Source organism: Mustela putorius, unplaced genomic scaffold (assembly GCF_011764305.1).
Source record: "Mustela putorius furo isolate JIRA1106 unplaced genomic scaffold, ASM1176430v1.1 tig00000145_pilon_pilon_pilon, whole genome shotgun sequence".
NCBI lineage: Eukaryota > Metazoa > Chordata > Mammalia > Carnivora > Mustelidae > Mustela > Mustela putorius.
This window is the reverse complement of record NW_025421294.1, coordinates 13,969,450-13,995,323: the sequence shown is the minus strand read 5'-3', so window position 1 is coordinate 13,995,323 and position 25,874 is coordinate 13,969,450. Positions and strand designations below refer to the sequence as shown.

Below are 25,874 nucleotides of genomic sequence, written 5' to 3'. Positions count from 1 at the left end.
AATTCTAATTAATGTATCTACGGTTAGAATATATAAGACTTTATCAGTTGCTCTATATAGATAAAATGTAATACTTTATTTTCTGAGTGCTTTAGTAATTCCATAAATTTAGTTGTAAATTACTAATCCTGTTTCTTGTCATATGACATAGATAGAATTTTTTCCCAAATATTTTTAAAGACTTACTGTCAGTGACATGAAAATACATTGACAGTTCTGCATACAGTTTCATGTAAGTAGGGGCTTTTCCTTCCATTTGATTTTTTTTTTGCATTTTAGTTGATACAAATACATAAATAACTTTTTGAAAAATGTCCAAGTGAGTTAAACTTCTTCCCATAGTCATAGTTAAATCTTACTTAAAACTTAAATACATAAAATATCTTATGTTTTGAACACAGTTAGCTGTCTTGGCATACCAAGTACTTTTATACATTCTTGTATTATATCCCTGCATTTTACAAGGACATGGTCTATAGGGAATATAAATTAACTTCTGGCCTGCAGAGCCAGCCAAAAGCATTGCTCACTTTTCATTTTGGTGCCCAAAGTAAGTTTCCATTCCCAAAATTTCTTTCCATGTATAGATTTACTTTAAGTCAAAAATCAGGATATGGTTGCCAGAAAGTATCCATGTTGTGAGAGGAAGTAGAAAAAAATCAGTAAACAGTATAAAGTACCATATGTTGAATAGAAGATAAGTTTAAGTTATTCTCATATCCTAGATAGTGTGGATCTTGTGATGAGTGTTATATTACAGTGAAGTGGCTTCATACTTAAGATATATGTAGATAGAGGGGATAATAATTCTCTCCATGAATTGTGCCTGAATACTAACTGTTGAGAAGTCATTTATATTGGTTTCATGAGAGAAGGACTATTATTTGATTTATGAGATATATTTAAGATAAGTAACCTAAATTATTTTAATGTTTCCATTAAAGTATTTCCAAAATTCTTCACTAGAGAGAACTGCCAAATTATTTGTATTTTTTTAGATTTTGAGAAGCATGCTCTACAGAGGTTCAGAAGTTATGCGAGAAGTAGCATGGGTCATATTTGATGAAATTCATTACATGAGAGATTCAGGTATGTTCTCCTGTGTTCCTGAGATGTGTGCCATTTATTTTCCTTCAAAAGGGCATTGGGAATTTTGAGTAAGTAGTTGTTAAATTTTGCTTTCACTATTCATGTGGCTAGAGTTCTAATAAACTAAATTGTGGGTAACGTGGTATAGTATTTCTGATGGGTTTTTAACTTCAGCTTCTTTTAACTAGTAACTCTGGATGTGAAAATGCAAATTTATAATAAACAATTAGAACTAAGGCTAGTTTAATTTTTTTAATTATTTTTTTAAAAGATTAATTTGGAAGAGAGAGAGCATTAGCAAGCAGAGTAGCGGGAAAGAGGCAGGTTCCCCGCTTAGCAGGGAGCCTGATGCTGGGCTCAGTCTGGGATCCGGAGATAATGACCAGAGTGCAAGGCAGACAGCTAACCAACTGAGCCGCCCAGGCACCCTTAAGCTTTTGTTGGATTTTAATAGAGAACTCTCCAAAATAAGTAAAATAAGTGTTAAGGAAATTTTTAAAGCTTTTAGCCTAGAGTTAACTTGTTTTATTGTTGTTGTTTTTAAGATTTTATATATTTATTTGACAGAAAGAGACACAATGAAAGAGGGAACACAAGCAGAGGGAGTGGGAGAGGGAGAAGGAGAGAAGCAGGCTTCCTGCTGAGCTTGATCCCAAGACCTGGGGATCATAACCTGAGCTGAAGGCAGATGCTTGAATGACTGAGCCACCCTGGCGCCCCAGCTTACTTGGTTTTATTAGTATTTTAGTTTTTAAAAACTAAGAAATGCAGGTTTATGATTAAAAATACTAAATAGGGATTACAAAATACAAATGAGAAAAAAATATTCTTTTACGTGAACTATGACACTATTGTAAGCAAAAGTAAGTATACTTGGAATTTGGAGTGGAACTGGGAGGGGTACTGTTAACATTTAAAAGTTAAATGTTTAACGTGTCCACACTTAAAACTTAGTTGTTTTTTTTTTTAAATAAGGCCCTCAGTTAGCCTGTATTTATAGTGAAAGTAATAACAATTTATGAAATCATTTGCCCTTTAAACATTTCACTGCTTTCGAATTCATAAAATTAAATTAAGTTCTGACCAGAGCTGTTTAGGTTTTGAAATCAGGAATCCTGTATTGATTTTTTTTTTTGAAGATTTTGTTTATTTATTTGACAGAGACAGTGAGAGAGGGAACACACGCAGGGGGAGTTGGTGTGGGGGGGGGAGCAGGCTTCCCCCTGAGCAAGGAGCCTGATGTGGGGCTCAATAATCCCAGGACTCTGGGATCATGACCTGAGCCGAAGGCAGATGCTTAATGACTGAGCCACCCAGGAGCTCCTGATTTTTTATTTTAGGGGGAAACTCTCAAATTGATTTTTCTAGTTTTTCCCATTAAATAAAAACTGGCATACTTTTGGTGCTAATGAAATCTGTCTTTCAGGTGTAGAGATCATGAGGGTGATTTGGTTGAAAGATGTTTTATGGTATAGTAATGGTGTGTCTTTAAAATTTGTTGCTGTAACTTTTCTACAAGCCATTAACTTTTTTTTTTTTTTTAAGATTTTATTTATTTGACAGAAAGACCACAAGTAGACAGAGAGAGGCAGGCAAAGAGAGAGGGGGAAGCAGGCTCCCCGCCGAGCAGACAGCCCAATGCGTGGCTCGATCCCAGGACCCTGAGATCATGACCTGAGCCGAAGGCAGAGGCTCAACCCACTGAGCCACCCAGGCGCCCCTTAACTTTTGTTTCTCAAAGTGAGATGGAAATACTGTTTACAATGTCATGGGACTCTTGTTATGCTGTGTGAAAAGTATTCGGTCTGGAGCTGCTCTTTGCAGGCTGTTGTTTCAGAGTACATTGTGGTTTTAGTGGTTTAGTTTACTATCTATTGGATAAATTCATCGTAAGAAAGAAAGTAGTTTTCGTTTAGGGTCTATGGCTAAAAATATTTTTGTGGAAAGTGGTCTACATTTCTAATTACTGAGCTTGAGAGGTAATAATTTTAGATGACTTGTTAAAAAAGTGACTCTGAATTCCAAAGTGTGTACATATATAATTTTTTTTTTCCCAGAGCGTGGTGTTGTATGGGAAGAAACTATTATTTTGCTTCCTGACAATGTCCACTATGTGTTTCTTTCGGCTACTATTCCAAATGCCCGACAGTTTGCTGAATGGATCTGCCATTTACATAAGCAGGTATTTTCTTTCTTTTTGATGTCTTCAGTATTTAAAACATTGGAAGTTGACTTTGCTGTCTTTTATACTTTGTTCTTGATGCTGCCTAGGATTAAGAAGACTTTAATGTGAAACTATGTCTCACATCAAGTACGGGCTTGTCAGAATCACCTGACTAGCCTCTTACAAGTGTGTATTTTTCTTTTTCTTTTTTTAAAAAAATATTTATTTATTTAATAGAGAGAGAGATCACAAGTAGGCAGAGAGGCAGGCAGAGAGAGGGGAAAGTAGGTTCCCTGCTGAGCAGAGAGCCTGATACGGGGCTCAATCCCAGGACACTGAGATCGTGACCTGGCTGAAGGCAGAGGCTTAACCCATTGAGTCACCCAGGTGCCCCACAAGTGTGTATTTGTAAGTGCCATCTTAAACCCAGTATATAAGCATGTCTGAGAGTAGGGGCTTGTAAGCTCCTAACCTGATCTTGATTATTTCCCAGGTTTGGAAATTACTGCATTTACTCATTGAGTGAGGCCTTACGGTAGAGAATTTCCTCTAAGACCTCAGTACCAGGAAAGAGCTGTGCATCTCCTGAGCATGTGATTTGATTCTTGTTATGTTAACATAGCCTTTTTACTGTGTTTCCCTTCTGTTTTTGTAGTCCAACTTTCCTGCCCTTTTTTCCCCCTTTTTACCAGTATTCTTACCGTTATCTGTTAATAAGCTCTCTAATGGGATATTGTAATATCCTTGTTGCTTCTGTAGGATAGAAACCTATTTGATCTTCTGGAGGAGCTAGATCAAATTAGTAAAGCTCCGAAAAACCTTTGTGGAGCAAAAAAAATCCCATTTTACCCCAAGGTGTATTCTCTGTCACCATACTACTGCTATGTAGGAGTATGTGTTGTCTTTAATTATGGCATCACAGGTCTAGGGTATGAATCCAAGATCATTATTGAAGCTCACATCATGTTTTTGGCCCTGATTAGGGAATAGATGGTAGTATAATTTAATAGACCTAATTTTTCCACATTTTTCTCTTGCCTGGTTTTGATATTTTTTTTAAGTTTTTTCTCTTTTTAAAATGTTGAATTCAAAAGTTTATTTCTTCAAGATCTTCTAGGTAGGTTAAATATTATTTTGAAGAAATAAAATTATGTGTTTAATTGTTTTTCTTTTTTCTTTTCTTTTTTTTTTACAGCCTTGTCATGTAATTTACACAGACTATCGGCCTACTCCTTTGCAACACTACATTTTTCCAGCAGGGGGAGATGGCCTGCACCTTGTGGTTGATGAAAATGTAAGGGAGTAATTATGATTTTTTTTAATGTTATGTTAGTCACCATAAGTACTTCATTAGTTTTTGATGTAGCGTTCCATGATTCATTATTTGTGTTTAACACCCAGTGCTTACTGCAATACTTGCCCTTATTACCCATCACTGGGAGTAATTGTGATTCTTACCTATAATGTCATCCTTGCTTGTTCCTACCTATTTTTACTTAAACTGAAGTAGAATGTTAGAAGTCCATTTTTTTTCTTAAGTAGTTTTGTGGTCCAGAATTGTTGGGTTTGTATGTAGTTTTATTTCAAAAATTATATGTAAAACTTGTGTTTGTCTTATGCATAAATGAAGATTTTTCTTCTTTCCCAGTTTTTTTTCCTTCTTCTTTCCCAGTGTTTTAAAATGCCTGAAGAATAGGGACTTAGGACATGTTTCAGATATCTTATGTTTTGCTTTTCCCAGTTTTAATATCTCTCCCTTTTATAACCTATTATACACAACATTTTTTAACTCTTTCAGTGACCTTTGTAATAATTTCTACATTATTTTTATTTTTGAGGAAGCTCTGTTTTGAGGTATGAAAAAAATGTTTGTATTGTGGTTAAATATTAGTGAGGTTATTTAGAAATCTGATTCCAGGGTGACTTCAGAGAAGATAATTTTAATACTGCAATGCAAGTACTTCGAGATGCTGGTGATTTGGCAAAAGGAGATCAGAAGGGACGGAAAGGAGGAACAAAAGGTAATGTGGAACTTTGTTCACTTTTTCCCCTTGGGAAGCTATATAAAGATCTAGATAGTATAAGATAAAATTGTATAAATAAAGGCACATCTCTTTTTTCTTATATGACATTGAAATATAATTCATGTACTATATAATTTATTCATTAAAGTATACCATTTCATAGTTATTACCATGTAACAGAATTATGCAGCCATCACCACAATTTTTTTATTGAAATTAGTACACCATTAAAATTGCCATTTTTCAGTGCATAATTCAGTGTATTTTAGTGTATTCACAAACTTATGCAACTACTAATTCTAGAACATTTGCATCAACTCAAAAAGAAGTCCTTTATTCCTTAGCAGTTATTTTTCATTTCTTCTAACCTCTTCGCTTGCCCCTCAGCCTTACACAATCACTAATCTACCTTCTGTCTCTTATTTTCCTTTTCTGAATGTTTCATATAAATGGAGTCATAATTTGTGTGGTCTTCAGCATCTGGCTTCTTTCACTCAGTTTGTTTTCAAGTGATGAAAGCATGTTAGTCCTTAATTCCTTTTATAATAAAAAAAACATTGTATTAAATGAATGTATCATATTTTATTTATCCATTCATCAGTTGTTGAACATTTGGGTTATTTCTCTTTGTTGATTCTTGTGAGTGATGCTGTTGTAAATATTTGTAATCTACCAGTTTTTATGTAAATGTATGTTTTCTCTTCTCATTGAATGTATACCTAACATTGGAATTCTGAGTCATGGTATTTCTGTGTTCAATCTTTGGAATAACTGCCAAATTATTTTCCAAAGTGGCAGCCCCATATTACATTCCCATCAAAAGAATATGAAGTTTCCATTTACTCCACATCCTTACCCGTACTCACTGTAATCTCTTTTAATATAGTCATCATAATGGTATGAACTGGTATCTCAGTGTAGTTTTAATTTGCATTTTTCTCATGGCTAATGATGTATCTTTTAATGTGCTTCTTGGCCATTTGTGTGTCTTATTTGGAGAAATACTTATTCAAATCTTTCCCCATTTAAAAAATGAAATTGTCTTTTTTTTGTTGTTGAATTATAAGAATTTGTTATATACTCGGAATAGTAGATCCTTACCTACTTTTTCCCATTCTGTGGGTAAAGGTTCTCTTTTCCCTTTATTGTTGGTGTCTGTTGAAGTACCAGAGTTTTTAATTTTAATGAAATCCAGCTTATCTGTTTTTTTTTTCTTTTGTTGCTTGTGCTTTTTGTATTATACCTAGGAATGCTTTGCCTAATAGCAAATCATGGATATTTATTCCTCTATAGTTTTTAAGAGTTTTATAGTTAAAGATTTTATATTTAGGTCTGTATTCCATTCTGAGTTAATTTTTGGGTGTGGTTTATATATTCTTTTTGCAGGACCATCCAATGTGTTCAAGATCGTGAAGATGATTATGGAAAGAAATTTTCAACCTGTAATTATTTTCAGTTTCAGTAAGAAAGATTGTGAAGCCTATGCACTTCAGATGACCAAATTAGATTTTAACACAGGTACTATATAATTTCAACACAGTTTTAATGTTATGTGAAAATAAATATAAATATTTTAGTAAGAAGATTAATCTTATGATTAATCTGTTATGTATTGCTAGGATATGCAGTTCACATTACAGTTACTGGAATGTACTCATTACAGTTTTATAAAAGGCCTTGTTTTATCATTTCCTTCTTTTTCTTTTGTTTTATTGTAATGTTTAAGTACATTGCTTTGTGTAAAATCCAAAGGGCCTACTGAAAAATACTAGGAATATACCCTCTTGTACTTCATTGCCATAAACTCCTTTGTTACTGTGGCTCTCTGTGTGACAACTTAAGGCTAGGTTACTTGGTCAAATCACTTTCTGCGTAAAGAGTGCTGTGCTTCATTCTTCTAAAAATCCAAACCAGAAGACCTGCCCTTTACCTAATTGTGGTATAACCTTTAAATAAAGTAAGATGAGGCTCCTGGGTGGCTCAGTGGGTCAAAGCCTCTGCCTTCAGCTCAGGTCATGGTTTCAGGGTCCCGGGATCAAGCCCCGTATCGGGCTCTCTGCTCAGCGGGGAGCCTGCTTCCTCCTCTCTCTGCCTACTTCTCAGTCTACTTGTGATCTGTCAAATAAATAAATTTTTAAAAATAAAGTAAGATAACTTGTATTAAATTAATAAATTTTTCTCACATATTATCTGTGAATGTAACTCATTTAAAGTTACACAGCAAGATAGTAGCATAACCTAGCCAAAAATTTGGCATACTTTATACAAGCCCATTTATTATTCAGTTCATACTTTTACCTATGTAATCCTATATAATGAGAAGTAAATAATATCCTTGATCACCCAAAATCAAATATCTGTGGTATTGCTTTCATTATCAAAGTGTTATTAATTAAACCCATGCATTTTAGAGCTAATTTTTACTTCTCCATTGGCAAAGTAAAAACAGATATTCCATATAAACTCCTGAAGCTAGTAATATTTTATTTTTCAGTTGAGTGAATTGCTCTACTTAGATCTGTTTCCTTATAACCACCGGTGCTGCATTTGCTTAATACTGATTAATTGAACAAATATTTATTGACTACCTGTTATTAAATAGACATTGTACAGTAAGACAGTATAATAGTTAACGGCATAGACTTTGGCATTGCTCCTCTAACAGTTAATAATAGCAGCCTCTATTATTTGCTGTAAATCTCATTTTCCTCAATAACGGGTATAAATTATCCCTGTGATCTGTAATTGTAAGACTTAGATATATGGCACTTAGTGTAGTTTTTGTTAATTTTATAAGATAGTACTTTTATTCGTGGATGAATTCTGTTAGATATATTTTGAAAGGCAGTGAATTTTATTAAATAGTAATTTTAATCTACTTTTGTCTTCTGTATTAAATACTCTACTTTTATTCTTTATAAACCTATACTCTTGGAAATCTGTGAAGTTTGGTATATCACTGATTGACTTAGATATTTATGTACCTTTGAATTTTTTCTTAGATGAAGAAAAGAAGATGGTTGAAGAAGTATTCAGTAATGCCATAGACTGCTTGTCTGATGAGGATAAAAAACTCCCTCAGGTTTGTGTTTAGTGTCATTAAGTAAAATGTGGATATTAAGTGTGATAGCCTCTTTTTACTTGCCTTTCTTGGTTTTATTACTACATATTGCATTGTTTACACACTTAGTAAATATTTTTAAGTCACTAAATTTCTTTTTTCTTTTCTTTTTTTTCTTTTTTTTTTTAAAGAGAGAGAGAGTGTGTGTGTGTATGTGTGTATATGAGCAGGGGAGGGGCTGAGGGAGAGGGAAACAGAACCCCAATCAGGCTCCACACTCAGTGCCCGACATAGGGTCCAGGGATCCAGTTCCATGTCAAGCTCCCTGCTTATTGGAGAATCTGCTTCTTCCTCTTCCTCTGCCTTTTCCCTCTGCTTGTGCTCTCTCCCCTTCTCTCTCGAATAAATAAAGTCTTTGAAAAAAGTCAGATGCTCAACTGTCTGAGCCACTCAGGCACCCCAGAGTCACTAAATTGCTTAATTCAGAAGTCTGCCAAACAAAACATCTAATGAAAATCCTGTGTTCAGTGAGGAATTTAATGTCTACTCTACTTTTACTCCAGAGAATTTTTTCTTCAATTATTAGAATTGCTTGGGGATTTCTAAAATATACTGATGACTGGGTGCCACTCCCAGAGGTTCTGATTAATTGGTCAGATGTGTTTTGTGGTCATTAGAATCTTTCAGAAGCTCTCCAGATGATTCTAATGTGCATCCAAACCTGAGAACTCCGGTAATGTGACCTAAGGCATGAAAATTTTGTTTTGTGAAATAAAAGTTGAGAGATTATATTCTGCTTCCAAGTGATTACTCTCATATGTAAAGAATTCATGGTAAAAAGATAATAGCATGTTTCTCAGTGTTTATTTTTTATTTTTTTTTAAGATTTTATTTATTTACTTATTTATTTGACAGAGAGAGAGAGAGAGAGCAAGCACAAATGGGCAACAGTGGAGGGAGAGGGAGAAGCGTGCTCCTCGCTGAGCAGAGAGTGGGATATGGGACTGGATCCCAGGACCCTGGGATCATGACCTGAGCCGAAGGCAGGTGCCTAACTGACTGAGCCACCCAGGCACCCCTGCTTCTCAGTGTTTAAAATACTGTCTAAATTTTTTCCTAAGGTTTTTATTTATTTATTTCACACAGTGAGAGTGAGCGAGAGAGGGAACACAAGTAGGGGGAGTGCGAGAGGGAGAAGCAGGCTTCCCGCTAAGCAGGAAGCCTAACTCGAGGCTCAGTCCCAGGACCCTGGGATCATGACCTGAGCTGAAGGCAGATGCCTAATGGCAGATCCACCCAGGCACCCTAAAATACTGTTTAACTTAGAAGATCTTCTTGTAATTTTTCTTCCCAGCTGAATTAGTATTTGAGAGCTAAGACATGTCTTTATACATCTTTGTTATCCTAGTTTTCTATAAAAACTAATAGTAGACATGTAATTGCATTTGGTAAAGTGTTAATGAGGATGAATCTTCAGTAATTAATTTGTTTTTAGACGAAGTACATATTTATGTTAAGTAAGCTTTATACTTATTTTTAGTTGGAGCTGGTTAATACTAAGTTTATTTTGTGCAGATGTATACTTTGTCCTCATTTCTTTAGTAGTTGCCAAGAGGAAGTGATGCTGGAAAATTTGAGGCAGGAGTGCATATATGAATTTTATTTAAAGTATATTTTTCATATTAAGGAAAGCTAGGGCAGAATTGAGTTTTGAGTTAATCTGTGGGAATACGGGTTTGGATTTCGCTTTTATTCTGAAAAGTTATAACATGCCTTTAAACAGCTTTTCATTGCCCGTTTTTCTTAATTTGGTTAATTTAACATACTCTATTTTCCTTTTTCGTACATTACTGAAAAATACTTCAATCACAGGTTGAACATGTACTTCCTCTCTTGAAGCGAGGAATTGGTATTCATCATGGCGGTTTACTTCCTATTTTGAAAGAAACTATAGAAATTCTCTTTTCTGAAGGATTAATAAAGGTATGATTTTATTTATTATGCCTTCGAGTTGTTTTGTATGAATAGTTTGAAAGTTATTATTATTGTTATTTTTTTAAAGTAGGCTCCACACCCGATATGGCCTATGAACTCACAAACCTGAGGTTAAGAGGTGCATGTTTTATCGACCAAGCCAGCTAGGTGCCCAACAATTTGACTTTTATGTATCGTGTTATTAGTTCATACATTTTGGGCCATAGGTAAAATATCATTGCTTTTCTTTCCAGTAATAAAAGAAAGAAATGGTAACACTACACAGTGTGGAATTTTGCAGAAGGTGCTATTTAGTTTTCAAAGAGGAGTTGATTCTATGAGTGGACTCATCTATATACAGAATAAAACGATTAGAGAAGACAAGGAGAATTGCTGGTAGTTATAAAAAAGAGGTTTTTTTAGGATGTGCTAATTCAAACTACAGAGAGTCTAATTTAATTTTAAAGTTTATATTGATATCCGTACTCAGAAATGGGGTATTAAAAATCAGAAACAACTTCAGAATGTAGTCTTAAGCCTATGTATGATTTATAAATGATTTTATTTAAAATCAGGTTAAAATTTTAAAAATCAGATTTATCATGAGAATCTGAGCACTAAATAGGATATTTAAAAGAATTTTACTCATTTTAAAGAACATACTTGAGATATTTTAGATCAAGAATTGGTCACTAGTGACTTTCTACCTAGGTCCTGGTGAGGCCCTCTTGGAGTTCCTTTGTAGAGTATTGTTGAGGCTCATTTTAAAGAATCTTTTCTTAAAAACATAAATTATACTTAGTGGTGGTAAAAGTCAAATAGAATGATTGTAAATAAAGTAAAAGATGAAAGACCGTCCATTTCATTTCTCAGGAGTATTCACTAGCAAACATACAAATAATTCTTGACTTACTTTGTAAAGAAAAAAATTATACTACCCATGTTATTATCCAGTTTTGTCATATGTGTAACTTTTCATTCTTTTTAGTAGGTGAATAGCTTTTTATTGAGTTGATGAAATAAAAGATGTTTTTATCTTCTTCCCTACTAGTGGAAATTTAGATTAATACTACTTCACTTATTTTATTTGTATATATTTACACCTTTGTGTGCTTAAGCCAGTTATTTGTGTAGTCAGTTTTTTGTTGGTGAGATCTTAACAGTGAGCTTAGCCACTGATTCTGTTCTCCCCTCAGAGATCCTGAGGGTAGGTCCAAAACTGTTGTATCATCAGTAAAAAAGGCAGGAAATGTAACTTTCAGTGTTTAGAAAAGTAATCTGCAACCTCATGCTTTGTACATTAGATCAGTAGTATCCTCTTTAAGTTACCACCGCTGGAATTTAAAAAAACTATTTTCCCAGAATTAAAACATTTCTGGGATACAAGGGACATTAGATATTATTTGGTAGTTTTATATATAAATACTGAATTACATCTGAGAGTAGCATGTTGTCTTATTTTTGCATTATTCATTAACAACTGATTTTAAAATTAATGTTTATATTTGAAAATTACAAAACTAGTTTTTCAGCTTAATAAAATACATGTTTAATCATATTTTTCAATTATTTAGGCCTTATTTGCCACAGAGACTTTTGCTATGGGAATTAATATGCCAGCTAGAACTGTTTTATTTACAAATGCCCGGAAATTCGATGGGAAAGATTTCCGATGGGTAAGTAAAATAATTACTATACTTGGAATAATTTTTATCTTTACTTGTTTTACCTAAGGTGATTTGGGCTTACATAATCTTTGAGATTTTCAATTCTAAATACTAAGGAACTTACACATAAATCAATAAACAAGTTCATCAAGGTTTAACTTCAGAGCTGTCATTTCTATCTGTTCGGGTTTGGGGTTTTTTGTTTTGTTTTGTTTTGTTTTGTTTTTTGGCTAACCTAAAAAGAAAATTCTCCCTCGGTAAAATATTTGATGAAGAGGGTTAAGTGTGTAGATGATTTGAGTGCTTTAAAGTATTTTAAATATATCTAGAATGTTCATTTCTTAAAGTTTAGGGTATTTAAGGCACCAAATCTACATTGGCTCCAGTTGCAGCTATTTTATCTTTCAGGTTTAAAATAGAAGTTCTAAGAGGTTCACACATAATGTTTTTTCTAAGGCAGAAGGAAGGAGAGAAAGTTGTAATTGCAGGTAAAATGGTGACTTTGAGTAGAAAGTAAATTCTTAGTCCAGAGATTCAGTATCATTACCAAATTTAAACTCTGTTAAACCCAATCTCTAAAGAAAGTAGATGAAAATCGACAGATGTGCAATAAAATATTGTATAATGGATTCTGAGAAGTATGTACAGAAGGATAAAGCATAAAAAAAAAGAAGTCACTTATATAAGAGGGGTCATGGAAGGCTTCATTAGAGAAAGCAGTCGTCAAACTGAGAAACAACTGCACATGGGTATTTACTAGGTTGACAGTGGAGCTTCACAGGGGTGAAAAGCAAATAAATTTCTGCTTTATCCATGACAAGGCAAAGACTCAGTTAAACTGGTATTTGGGAGACATTTTTAAGTAGCCAGCTATTCTTCAGTTAATCTAATCCTTGAAAGTGGTGATTCTTTCATACACAGAGAAGTTGCTGGCAGTAATTACTAATAATCAAAACACTGAAAAGCCCTCATGGTAGAGTTATAAAGGCAAAGCATTTTTTCTTGATTTGTTTTATTTTAAAATGTTTTGGTTGCTGTACAAAAGAGAAATACAAATACAGTGAGGCAGTTGCCATTTGTCTTTAGAAATTTTACAATCTTCAAAAATTTTCTGTAACCTATAACTTTCTAAAATTGAACTATTAGGGGCCTGGGTCCCTCAGTTGGTTAGCAACTGCCTTCAGCTCAGGTCATGATCCTGGAGTCCCCAGATCAGGTCCCATATTGGGCTCCCTGCTTGGCCAGGAGTCTGCTTCTCCCTCTGACCCTTTCCCCTCTCATGCTCTATCTTTTTTTTTTTTTTTTTTTAAATAAAGATTCTATTTATTTGACAGAGAGAGATCACAAGTAGGCAGAGAGGCAGGCAGAGAGAGAGGAGGAAGCAGGCTCCCTGCTGAGCAGAGAGCCTGATGCGGGACTCGATCCCAGGACCCCGAGATCATGACCTGAGCCGAAGGCAGCGGCTTAACCCACTGAGCCACCCAGGTGCCCACATGCTCTCTCTATCTTATTCTTTCTCAAATAAATAAAATTTTTTAAAAAATGAACTTTTAATAATTTAATTCATGTAGAATGTGATTCCTGTTTATAACACAGTTAATAGTTTTAGGCTTTACATTTTAAAATATTGTAAATTTAAAAAATCTTTATGTTGGGCCCCCTGGGTGGCTCAGTCGTTGAGCGTCTACCTTCAGCTCAGGTCATGATCCCAGGGTCCTGGGATCAAGCCCCGCATCGGGCTGCCTACTCAGTGAGGCGCCTGCTTCTCCCTCTCCTGCTCCCCCTGCTTGTGTTCCCTCTCTCTCTCTGTCAAATAAATAGATAAAATCTTCCAAAAAAAAATCTTTGTTATCTTTCAGTTTAAAATTACTTAATTTTCTAAATAAAATTGATGCCATTAGAAAATAAGTCTTTTGTGACTTTACATACTTCTTGGCATCCTGAGAACCGTAGAGTAAGTCTGCAGAGTATAGTCGATAATTGAACTTAAGAAAGCAATCTTTTCTTGATGATTCAGTATCATATTGTTAAACTTAAAAACCATAACATCCCATAATGTTGTAATGATGCCCTTGGGCCCTATTGAGGTTCTGTTGCATTATCTTTTTGAAATGTTGTTTTCAGATCTTTTTTAGGATTAGCTTTTTTGTTGTTTTTTCTAGTGCCTTTGTTTCTCCCGGGTTGTTAAGTCTGTTTTTGATGCTATCAGTAATATGCATCCTTATAGTTTAACCTTCTTGTGTCAGGTATGTTTTGGGAATCGGAGAACTGTAGACCCTTTCCCTCACCAAATAGTACAGAAGCACTTACAGATAAAACTTTGCCCAGTGTCTCAGTAGTTGAATGTCACCCTGAAAAGGCTTACTAATCTTTTTTGACTACGTTCTTCTTTTTTTTTTTTTTTTTTTTTAAAGATTTTATTTATTTATTTGACAGAGAGAAATCACAAGTAGATGGAGAGGCAGGCAGAGAGAGAGAGAGAGGGAAGCAGGCTCCCTGCTGAGCAGAGAGCCCGATGCGGGCCTCGATCCCAGGACCCTGAGATCATGACCTGAGCCGAAGGCAGCGGCTTAACCCACTGAGCCACCCAGGCGCCCTTGACTACGTTCTTCTTAATGATGAATGGTCTCTACTGAACTCCAGGGATGTATACCAAGAAAACAAGAGAATTATACTTTAAAAATAAAAAAAGTTTATTTTATATTCATTTCACTTTGCAGAATAAGAAAGTCTATTATGATCAAGTCAGAATTGGTATTTTATAGAGTTCGACTCCTTCTTTGCTTTCTTTTAGACTTTTCCACAACATCTGGCTCAAAGATATTTTATGTCAGTTAATTAACATTCTTTCCCTGTACCTTTGGTGTATATGATCATTTTGGAGCTAAAATTTTGTTCTATAACATTATTCTTAAGTGTTTTGCATTTTTGTGTTTTTACTTAAACCCCTAAAAGTTGATGTTTTTAGTCATATTTTCTTCTTTGGAATACATAACTTGTGCTCTTGTATTTTGTGATAAAAATTTAAGAATGTATTTTTCACCAGGTTTTCTCCTAAACTCTGGATTTTTAATTATGTTCACCCAGATTTCTTCTGGTGAATACATTCAGATGTCTGGTCGAGCTGGAAGGCGGGGAATGGATGATAGAGGAATTGTAATTCTTATGGTGGATGAAAAGATGAGCCCAACAATTGGAAAACAGTTACTTAAGGTAACCAAGTTAAGATTCTGCTCTCACCAGCAATTTGAGAAACATACTTCAGGAGCCACTTTGAAATTAGCAGCCGGTTTAGCCACTCACTGAAGGCTTGTTTTAAAGAGAAACAAGGGGTGTTGAACCAAAAAAGGAATTTATTTTAGTCAGGCCAATACCAGGAAGATAGAGGACTAGTGTTTCAAAGGTTGTCTCCAAAGTGCCAAAAATACTTTACAAGTTTCTGTAAGGAAAAGTGGTACAAAGTTCCCTGGATACATACAGGTGGGCATTGCTGGTCAAGTTATTCATCCTTTTGGGATTAGTTATCAGTGGAGTCTTACTAGCTCAAGGAAGTCCTCCCTTCAGGGGGTATTTTGGTTCTCAGCAGGGGATGCTTTGTGCGCAGGAGTCTTTTGTCTGAGTTAAGAGACTCAAATATGTAGACAAAAAATGATCTGTAAATTGGTATGGTGGGGAATACTTCCGTTTTATGTCACTCCAGGCAGCTGAGTTTTAAGGTGCTAATTTTTATCCAAATATCTTTCTGAAATGAATTTAGTGTATACTTTGTCAGCACAGGCTAGGTTATGTTACAGTAACAAACCTAAATCTCGGGTACTTAAAGGTTTATTTCTCTTACTTGTTCAATGCAGGTTTATAGAGGAGGTTCTGCCTACTCTTGTTTAAGGATGCAAGATGATGAAGAAACCGGCATCTTGAACATGAATAGTCTGTGCTGGAGGGAAAAGATAGCTTTTCACACCAGCAATTAAATACCTGCCCAGAAAGTGACACATCATTACAATTTATTTGCCCCACCCACCAGGGATCCAGAAAATGGTAGTCTTACCAAGTGCCAGTAAGGCAGAGAACTAAACATACTTGGCAAACAGTATTTAACAAGTTCTATTGCTACTTAGTGGACTTTTCCCTTTCACTTTCCTAAAGATTAACTATTTATTACTTTGTATTGGTCATTTAAAAGAAAGAACTTATTTGTACAGTATTCTTTAACATGGATTAAATTATTAAGCAGTTTAACAGGTATCTATGTAAATTTTATTTGAAAAAAATCACATTGACCTTTTTTTTTTCCCCTTAGGGCTCAGCTGATCCTCTAAATAGTGCTTTTCATTTGACCTACAACATGGTTTTGAACTTACTACGTGTAGAAGAAATTAATCCTGAGTACATGTTGGAAAAATCCTTTTACCAGTTTCAGCATTATAGAGCAATTCCAGGAGTAGTAGAGAGTAAGTATAAAATTATCATAACAGAGCCTTCTTAGCTAGTAGAGTAAATAGCACAATTCCCGCATTACTGGCTGCCTAGGCCATTGTTTATTTTTGGTTAGCCAAATACTGATTTTTGACCAGAACTGTGATATGGTCATTTATAACCGACTAGAATATTTTAAAATAAAAGAAAACCCTGCTCTAGTATACTTTTCAAGAGTTGGTTCAAATTTAATGTAATTTATTATAATAGGTATACTATATGATAGCTCATGTTCATGAGTCATAACAAAAGAACCTGGTATATTAAATTTCACCTGTAAGAAGCATGTGTATATTAGTCTTGCCCTTGTACTGTTCTCTCATTATAAAAGAGTGCCAGAGCATAAGTTTAGAAATAAGGAAATTTAATACTCCAACTGGGATTTCAGTTCAGCCTTTTTAGAATTTCTAGCTCCTATTATGGTAATGCTTTCTAAAGTTCAGAAAGTGTTCTGTGGTAACTGTTTAAGTAGAATTGTGTATTGATCCTTACCTTAGAGGATATTTTGGTTAATCATCATGTAAAAACTGATTAAAATCTAAAACAGAAGCAAAGATTGAAAATAATGGTTTTGGTAGATCTTAGAAAAATAATTCATAGTCATTTTCAAGAAGAAAAACTGGAAAACTGAGCAAAAGATACAGAGGAAAGTTAAAATCATTTGTAACCTTACACAGAGCCAGCTGCAACACTCCATAGTTCTAACATTTTTCTTTCTCATACAAAGGTGTTGTTTTTTGTTTTTTTTTTTAAGGTGGGATTAAATACGTTAGTTCTGCCTTACCCACGGTTATGTGTCAAGATTCCCAGTGGATACCTGAAATCACAAATAGTACTGAGCCCTATATATACTATGTTTTTTTCCTATACATACATTCATTCCTTTGATAAAATTTAATTTATAAATTAGACACAATAAGAGATTAACAACACTAATAGAAAAATTATAAACATATATTGTAATAAAATTTATGTGAGTGTGGTCTCTTTCTCTCTAAAAATATCTTACACTATACTCACCTCACCTGTTTTGTGACATGAGATGATAAAATGCCTACATAATAAGGTGAACTGAGGTAAATGACATAATCATTGTGATGTAGTATTAGATTCCTGTTGACCTTCTGACAGTATGTCTGAAAGAAGGTTGTCTGTTTTTATACTGTATTTGAACATAAGTAATTAAAACCACAGAATGCAAAGCTGTGGATAAGAGAGAGGACTACTGTATACATTTTCTATAAAAGTAATGATGATACTTACATTACTATCTTTTGTTAAATATTTACCTTATGCCTACCCTTGTGTTAATACTTTGCATTTATTATTAGCCCAGTGATTTTGGCTTCTTCAAATTTAATCTGAAGCAGTCTTTGGAAGTATGATTTTTATGATTATACAGTATTTCTGTTTTATAAATGTACGATTATTTATTTAAAAATAAAGGCAAATTTGAGATACTTTTCTATCACAAGTGTTAGTACACTCAACTCAATTTTTATGTAGCCAAAAGTAAATGAATTATAATAATATGCCTTAAAAGAAAAAGGCTTAGAACATCCAAGTGTCTTAATTTTCTTTTTTTTTTTTCCTTTTTTTTAACCCTTATCTGAGTGATAGATCATAGTTATTTCCTCTTTAATTTCTCAGGTCGTAAAAGAGCCTTTATTACCAACTATAGAGTTGGAAGGAGCTTTAGCATCATTTTACAGATTTTTTTTCTTAAAGGCTCAGGACTCCTTCGTCCTTGAATCCCCACACCACTCATTGCTAAATGCCATCCATGGCTTCCCCTTCCGATTTTGATTATACCTTATCAGCCGTGTAGGAACCAGTCATTGGCAAATAACTGGAAGATTGAACTCTTAAGATACTTCATGTGTCCTGTCCTCAGCTCTCCAGTTGCTGGCCATAGAGCAAATCTGGCTTTAGTGATACCATTCCATGTCTTCAGCCAGAGACACTGAGATAATAGCTTTTCAGATACTGACATACAAGATGACTGTCACTGTAAAACAATATTTTGTCAACAGGCAGTGAACAAGGAGCAGTATCATCTTGCAGAAACCCGTAGCTTTGGTGTACCTTGATTTGGGTGAAGGTAGGGCAGAAACTGCGTATCTGGAATGCAGTTTGGAAACTCTGGGGAAAACTAATCAAAAAGAAATGGAATCTTGATGAGCTACCCAAATTTGAGAATTTTTATCAAAAACAGCTTGATTTGGCTAGATGCACAGCATAAGAGATGGAGATGTACAGACAGAGTAAGGAAGGAAGTTACAAAGGTCACAACTGTCCAAAGCCAGTTCTGACTTTATGAAGCAAACTTCCCTGGAAACGTAATGGATGTGACTGCAAGACAGAGTTTTACTGAACTTAACTGTTATTCAAGCTCAAGGATGGTCATTGCTTGAAGTGGATTGGATATGGTTGGAGTGGCATAGACTGGATGTAGGAAAACATTGCCTTATTTGCTTGGTGCTGGCACCAACTTGGAAACTGGTCCAATAGTATGTATAACAAGTAGCTGCTGAATATAAAGAGTATGTGGCTAGAGGTCCACTTGCATCTCTGGTGGTGTTCCCAAGGGATCACAAATTTGTGATTTGGAGAGAGATGTGGAAATCTGTATTGCAACACCTGAAAGACTGTTGGACTTTTTAAAGAGTGTGGGGAAACCAATCTGAGAAGAACCATCAAACCCGTCTTTAATGAAGTATATAGAATGCTTATTAGCGGCTTCAAACCCAAGGAAGATTATGGGTTAGAAAAGACCTGATAGGCAAACCCTCATGCGGAGTGCAACTTGGCCAAAAGAAGTAAGCTTGATGAAGATTTCCTTAAAGACTACATTCATAGAGTGTAGTGCACTAGAACTGAGTGCAAAACTACAACATTCTTCAGATTGTGGATATGTGTCATGATGTCGAAAAGATTGAAAAACTTACTCATCTAATGGAAGAGATCATGAGTGAGGAGTAGAATAAAACCATTGTTTTTGTTGAAACCAAAAAAGATGTGATGAACTCACTAGAAAAATGAGAAGAGATGGATGGCCCACCATTGATATTCATGCCGACAAGCGTCTACAGGACATGACTGAGTTCTAAATTATTTCATACATGGATAATCTCCTATTCTGATTGCTACAGATGTGGCCTCAAGGGCTAGAAGTGGAAGATGTGAAATTTGTCATCAATTATGACGACCCTAACTCCTCAGAGGATTATATTCATCGAACTGGAAGAGCTACTCACAGTATCAAAACAGACAGAGCATATGTATTCTTTATATGTAATAACATAAAAGAAGTGAGCTATCTTATCGGTGTTTCATGAAGCTGATCAAGAGCAGTTAGTTCCAAGTTGATTCAGTTTGTCAAAGACAGGTTCAGGTTGTTCAGGGGTGGAGGAGGCTTAAAGGATGACAATTGGGATAGATACTGTGTGCAAGAGGGCTGAATTCAATACCTTTAGAGACAGAGAAAACTATGGCAGAGATTGGTTTGCTTAAGAGAGATTTGGGGGGAAAACTTAGAATGGTATTTACTGTGCTGCCATTTACACCAGTGGGAGCTTTGGAAGTAATTTTGTGTGCTGGTCTAGAGACCAGTTTTAGAACTGGTAATCCAACAGGCACTTAATGGAGTGGTTATGGTAGCACTCAGCAATGTGGAAATGAGGTCCAGAGATGTACAGTGGTATGAACCAGCAGGCATATGTATATCCTGCTACTGTAGCTCAATGTTTTTAATATTTTTAAAAGATTATTTATTTATTTAAGATAGAATGCAGGGAAGAAGCAGGAGGGAGAGGGACAAGCAGACTTAGACTAAGTGCAGAGCCCAGCATGAGGCTCAAACCCCAACCCTGAGATCATGACCTGAGCCAAAACCAAGGGTCTGAAACCCAACTGACTGAGGCACCTGCTCACCCCAAGTCACCTTAGTACCTCAAATAATGATTTTTAAGCTTACAATAGTTCTAAGCAGTTATCACTGGGTCATTCATGACTAGGGTAATTACACACACACACACACACCCAGCCAGCCAGCAGTTAGACTGGTTTTGTGACTGAATAACCAAGAGAAACACACACACATCCCACCACCCCCCACCCCCTGAGCCAGCCAGCCAGCAGTTAGACTGGTTTTGTGACTGAATAACCAAGAGAAAAAGAATGCATATTGGTGCACCAAAAACCTTTGATGTTTTTTACTTCTTTGTAAAAATAGCGCATTCTAACAACCAATAAATTACTGTTTAAACTTCACTTTATATTATTCTTCTATAATTCCATAGAAAATATCTCAGATATGGTGGGGATAGAGTAAGAAACAAGTGTTTTCCCATTTCTTTAAACCCTTTTTTTATGACTTAACACTGGACTCAAATTCTTTTTTTTTTCCTCCCAATTTTATTTATTTGACTGAGTGAGAGAGCACAAGGGGTGGGGAGCAGCAGAGGGAGAGGAATTGCATAGGGCTTGATCCCAGGAACCCGGGGTCATAACCTGAGCTGAAGGCAGATGCTTAACCATCTGAGCCCCCCAGGTGCCCCTGGACTCAAATTCTTGAGTATGACTTTGACAAAGACTCGGCTTCCTGCTCTCAACTGAAACATTACCATCATTTCCCACTCCTCTGTCCTCTGTCTCTCCAGTCCCCAGCTGCTGCTATATTCAGGGTGGTTCTGACTGACTTAACTTTTAAAAGGATTGTGAATAACATAATCTGCACTTCCTGGTACTGCTACTATACATTTGCTTATTCTTCTGCTTGAATCATCCTGCTTTTCCTTCCTGTGTTTTTAAAGGGCAAAGACCTTTTGAAACTCATAAAAAAAAATGAAATGTCAAGAGTAGAACAGACATTTTAATGGGAAAAGATAGAAATTAAAATGATGAAAGAGTTAATGACAGAATTGCACCACCTTTACTACAATTTGCAGGACTGAGTGGTATAATAGTGTAGAAGGAAATGGTTAGAGGTGATAAAAGGCTATCCTGTATGCTTTAAAAATGCAGAATACATCTTGAATGCAGTTTATTCTCATTTTTAGTTATTATTAAGAAAGGTTTCATTCTTTTTGCTATTGATACTACTAGAACTTCTTCAAGAGAGCTGGTACTATTTTCACCTTATTAGTATATCCAAATTAAAATGTAGACTGTTGGGGTGCCTGTGTGGCTCAGTGGGTTAAATCCTCTGCCTTTGGCTCAGGTCATGATCCCAGGATCCTGGGATCAAGTCCTACATTGGGCTCTCTGCTCAGCAGGGAGCCTGCTTCCTCCCCTCTGCCTACGTGTGATCTCTGTCTATCAAATAAATAAATAAAATCTTTAAAAAAAACTAACAAAATGTAGACTGTTGTCTTTGGAATTATAGAACTAATCTCTATAACTTATAGTGCTTTTATGTTTTACAACAAACTTGGATGACTGGCATACATGAGATGTTTTTCATTTTGATTTACTGAATCCACATTAGATTTTCCAGTGAGCTGTGGAGTAAAACTTAGAGGATTTCACTGTTTCTGTTCTGAAAGGAAATATGCAAAGTTCATTTTAATCTTTTGTTTGTGTTATTAATAGGTAATGCCATGGTTAGTAGCAATAGCTGTGAAATTAAACATGGGTTTGATTCAAGACTATCTGAGCTTTAGTTGGCTCATCTAAACTAGGATAATAACTAGTTCATCTAGTTCATGAAAATTGAGATAATTAATGTTGTATGGTCACTGAGTACTTGTTGTAACTACTGATAGTATTGCTGTAAATCAGGAAAGCCATTTAAACTTTAACCTGTTAGAAAATTTGCTCAGTACTTGGAATAGCAGTCCATTTTTCCCATCACTCCCAGGTCTGTATCTGTGCACATGTTATATATTAATACATCTTTGGAACCAAAACCTTCCTTCTCCCTCAAAAAGAGGAAATTGTTTGCAAACTCTTTTAAGAGTTTATTGGAGTATCTCTCATCTGGTGTTTCCTAAGATCTTGAGACTTTCCCATGGTCTGCACTACAGTGAAACCAGCTTCTTATATACAAAGGTTTCTCTACTCTTTAATTGACTACACTTACTTTTCTGGAGTTGTATATAGCTGTAGTTAGAATCCTAGATATAAAATACATGTAACTTCTTAAAGTGTCTCAGACTTTTGACTCAGTAGTAAAATGGTTTTAGTACAGAAATGATTTGGAGAGAGAATGGGGAGCAGTACTTAAGCCATCCTACAGGTGTTTATTGTTTTCTTGAACTCTTGTCAGTGCTTATTGTTTCACTGACTCCTGCAAACATTGTTACTCTGTAATTTTAGATGGGGCAGCAGTATTAACATTTCTGTGTGGTTTTTGTTATAAAACTTCTTACTGACTTTAGCCCATCAAATATTATTTTATAGTTTTGTAATTGTTTCTCTTTTTGGTAATGTCAGTTGCTGTAATATGTATTAAGAATAGCTTTCTAGTCTTCAGTGAATGGAATTCATTTCCTATAAGAAGACTTGTAGTTCATTTAAAAATAAGGTGATGGGGGCGCCTGGGTGGCTCAGTGGGTTAAGGCCTCTGCCTTCAGCTCGGGTCATGATCCCAGGGTCCTGGGATCGAGCCCCACAGCGGGTTCTCTGCTCCACGGGGAGCCTGCTTCCTCCTCTCTCTGCCTGCCTCTCTGCCTACTACTTGTGATTTCTGTCTGTCAAATAAATAAAATCTTTAAAAAAAAAAAAAAGGTGATGTATTATGCCTAAGGGAATGCAAAAGATCAGAAGTTTGAGGGAACAGTCTGTGAGAATATTGAATATGATAATAAAAATAATAACAAGATAGTTGTAATATTCTCCCTGAGTGTTTACTATATGCTATACTCTTAGCTAAGTACTTTCTGTATCTTTAATCTCTAATTATACTCTTAGGAGTATGAGTATTTTTGTTATTTTCATTTTGTGGATAAAGAAACTGAAACACAGATTTAGTAGAGGATTTGATCATTGGAATAGAATTGAGAGTTTAGAAACAAACCCAATCACCTGTGGTCACTTGATTTTCAACACGTGCCCTTGGGGCAGTGAGCTAGCCATATTTAAAAGAATGAATTGAACCTTTACTGTATATATAAATTATTTGAAATTGAATGGAAGTCCTAATTATAAAAGCTGAAACCATAAAACTCTTCGAAGAAACCATCAGTTTAAATCCCTATAACCTTGGATTTGGCAGTGATTTCTTTTTCTTTTCTTTTTAAGATTTTATTTATTTATTTGACAGAGAGAGATCACAAGTAGGCAGAGAGGCAGGCGGAGAGAGAGGGGGAAGCAGGCTCCCCGCTGAGCAGTGAGCCAGATGCAGGGCTTGATTCCAGGACCCCAAGATCATGACCTGAGCTGAAGGCAGAGGCTCAACCCACTGAGCCACCCAGGTGCCCCTGGCAGTGGTTTCTTAAATAAGACATAAGCAACAGAGGAAAAAGTAAATTTGTTATAATCAAATTGAAAACTTCTGTACCTCATTAGGCACCAACAAAAAGTAGAAAGTCCATGGAATGGGAGAAAATAATTTGCAAGACACATATCTTGTACAGGTCTAGTTTCCAGAATATGGAAAGGACTCTTAAGAAAAAGACAAATAGTCGAATTTTTAAATGGACAAAGTATTTGAATAGACATTTCTCCAAAGGAGATAAACTATTAGCCAACAAACAAGCACATGAAAAAGATGCTCAACATTTCCACTCCTGGGTATATAACCAAAAAAAATTTTTTTTTCACACACAAAAACATGTGCATGAATGTTCATAAAAACATGATTCACAGTAGCTGAAAGGTGGAAATAACTCAGTCCATCACCTGGTAAACAGATCACTAAAATGGTATACCCAAATAGTGAAATAATATTCAGCCATAAAAAGGAGTGAAGTGCTGATACATGCTATGCTGCTATGATATGGATGAACCCTGAAAACATGCTCAGTGAAGGAAGCTAAACACAGAAGGCCTTGGTATACCGTGACTGCATATATATGAAATATCTAGAGTAGATGAATCCATACAGATAGAAAGTAGACAGGTTGCCAGGGCTGGGGGAAGGAGAAAATGAGGAGTGTTTGCTCAGTGGATATAGAGTCTCCTTTTGAGGCAGTGAAAATATTTTACAACTATGTGGTGGGGATAGTTGCATATTTTGTGAATGTACTTTGAATGTGTTGATGGTGAGTTTTATGTTTTGTGTATTTTACCCCAGTTGAAATAGTGTTTGTTCACAATGGGATGTGGGCATAATGAAATGAGTAAGGAAGGGAGGTCAGCACTAGATGCAAGAATTTGAGCAGAAAATGCTACCATAGATGGTGAGATGAGCTAAGAGAAAAATTGGGGGAAAGAGTTTGTGTATTGGTTACTGACTGAGTAGAGAAAGAACTGTGGTTGAATTGCCTGTTCTCAATGTTAGTGACCTAGACCCTGATGGTGGTGGTGGTCTCATGACAGTAGCAAGCTGGATTCTTTCTGAAATTTAAAACAACTATTACTTAAAAAGTCCAAAATAGTTTTGTCTAATTGGACTTTGTGCAGTGGTGGAAATGTTCTGTATCTGAGCTATTCAAGTCCAGAAGTCAGTAACCAGTTGAGTTACTGACAGTTGAGTATTTGAAATGGTGCTAGTGCTATTGAGGAACTAAATATTTTATTTAATTTTCATTAATTTTGATTTAAAAAGCCACATATGGCTGGTGTCTGCTGGTAGTATATTGGAAAAACCTGTTGTAGCACATTTCTGCCAATATAGAGTGTTTTACTGGACAATGAGGTGTTGAACAATGTAGGCCTAGAATTCTTAGTTAATACTCTCTCCCACGTCCATAGGGAGAGTAACAGCTCACCAGATAGGAAGGATCACTGTCAATTCAGACTCCATTTGACGATTCACAATTAGTGACTCAGGGGACTTTAATGTAGAATCTTCATATAGAAAGAAAATACTCAGAACGACGTGCAGTTATCTCTGAAGTCTTTCCACAAAATTTCTAGTCTATGCAAGCTTTGTTTCCTACATTGGTAGAAGAAAAACAGATGTATTTTTGTATAGTTTACATAAAGTATTTTTTTAATATTTTACTTGTGTTTTATTTACAGAGGTAAAGAACTCAGAAGAACAGTATAATAAAATAGTAATACCAAATGAGGAAAGTGTTGTCATCTATTATAAGATCAGACAGCAGCTTGCCAAACTGGGTAAAGAAATTGAAGAATATATTCATAAACCAAAATATTGCTTACCGTTTCTACAGCCAGGTCGTTTGGTAAAGGTATGTCATTTTGAGTAAAGATTCTAATTGTTGTTCTGTATTAATTACATTGTTTTGCACTATTCACTTGGAATTGATTAGGGGTGAGATCATGTGTGAAGGCCTCTTTATCTCCACCAA

At 35.4% G+C, this 25,874-nt stretch overlaps 1 protein-coding gene and 1 pseudogene across 2 annotated transcripts in view; both read left to right on the top strand.

The window, feature by feature from the left end:
- The window catches only part of MTREX (Mtr4 exosome RNA helicase), a 97,823-nt gene that overhangs the window by 23,291 nt on the left and 48,658 nt on the right, over positions 1 to 25,874 (top strand). For both annotated transcript variants that reach the window (XR_006605332.1, XM_004744652.3), the window contains exons 7-17: positions 999 to 1,089; positions 3,147 to 3,271; positions 4,449 to 4,547; positions 5,172 to 5,274; positions 6,664 to 6,795; positions 8,280 to 8,359; positions 10,211 to 10,321; positions 11,887 to 11,988; positions 15,067 to 15,192; positions 16,280 to 16,430; positions 25,582 to 25,754. Coding sequence is in view for 1 of the 2 variants with exons in the window: in XM_004744652.3 (XP_004744709.1) it covers positions 999 to 1,089; positions 3,147 to 3,271; positions 4,449 to 4,547; positions 5,172 to 5,274; positions 6,664 to 6,795; positions 8,280 to 8,359; positions 10,211 to 10,321; positions 11,887 to 11,988; positions 15,067 to 15,192; positions 16,280 to 16,430; positions 25,582 to 25,754 (1,293 nt within the window). In the remaining variant the exon portion in view is untranslated. The remainder of the gene's footprint in view (positions 1 to 998; positions 1,090 to 3,146; positions 3,272 to 4,448; positions 4,548 to 5,171; positions 5,275 to 6,663; positions 6,796 to 8,279; positions 8,360 to 10,210; positions 10,322 to 11,886; positions 11,989 to 15,066; positions 15,193 to 16,279; positions 16,431 to 25,581; positions 25,755 to 25,874) is intronic.
- LOC123390755 lies at positions 17,418 to 21,691 on the top strand (annotated as a pseudogene).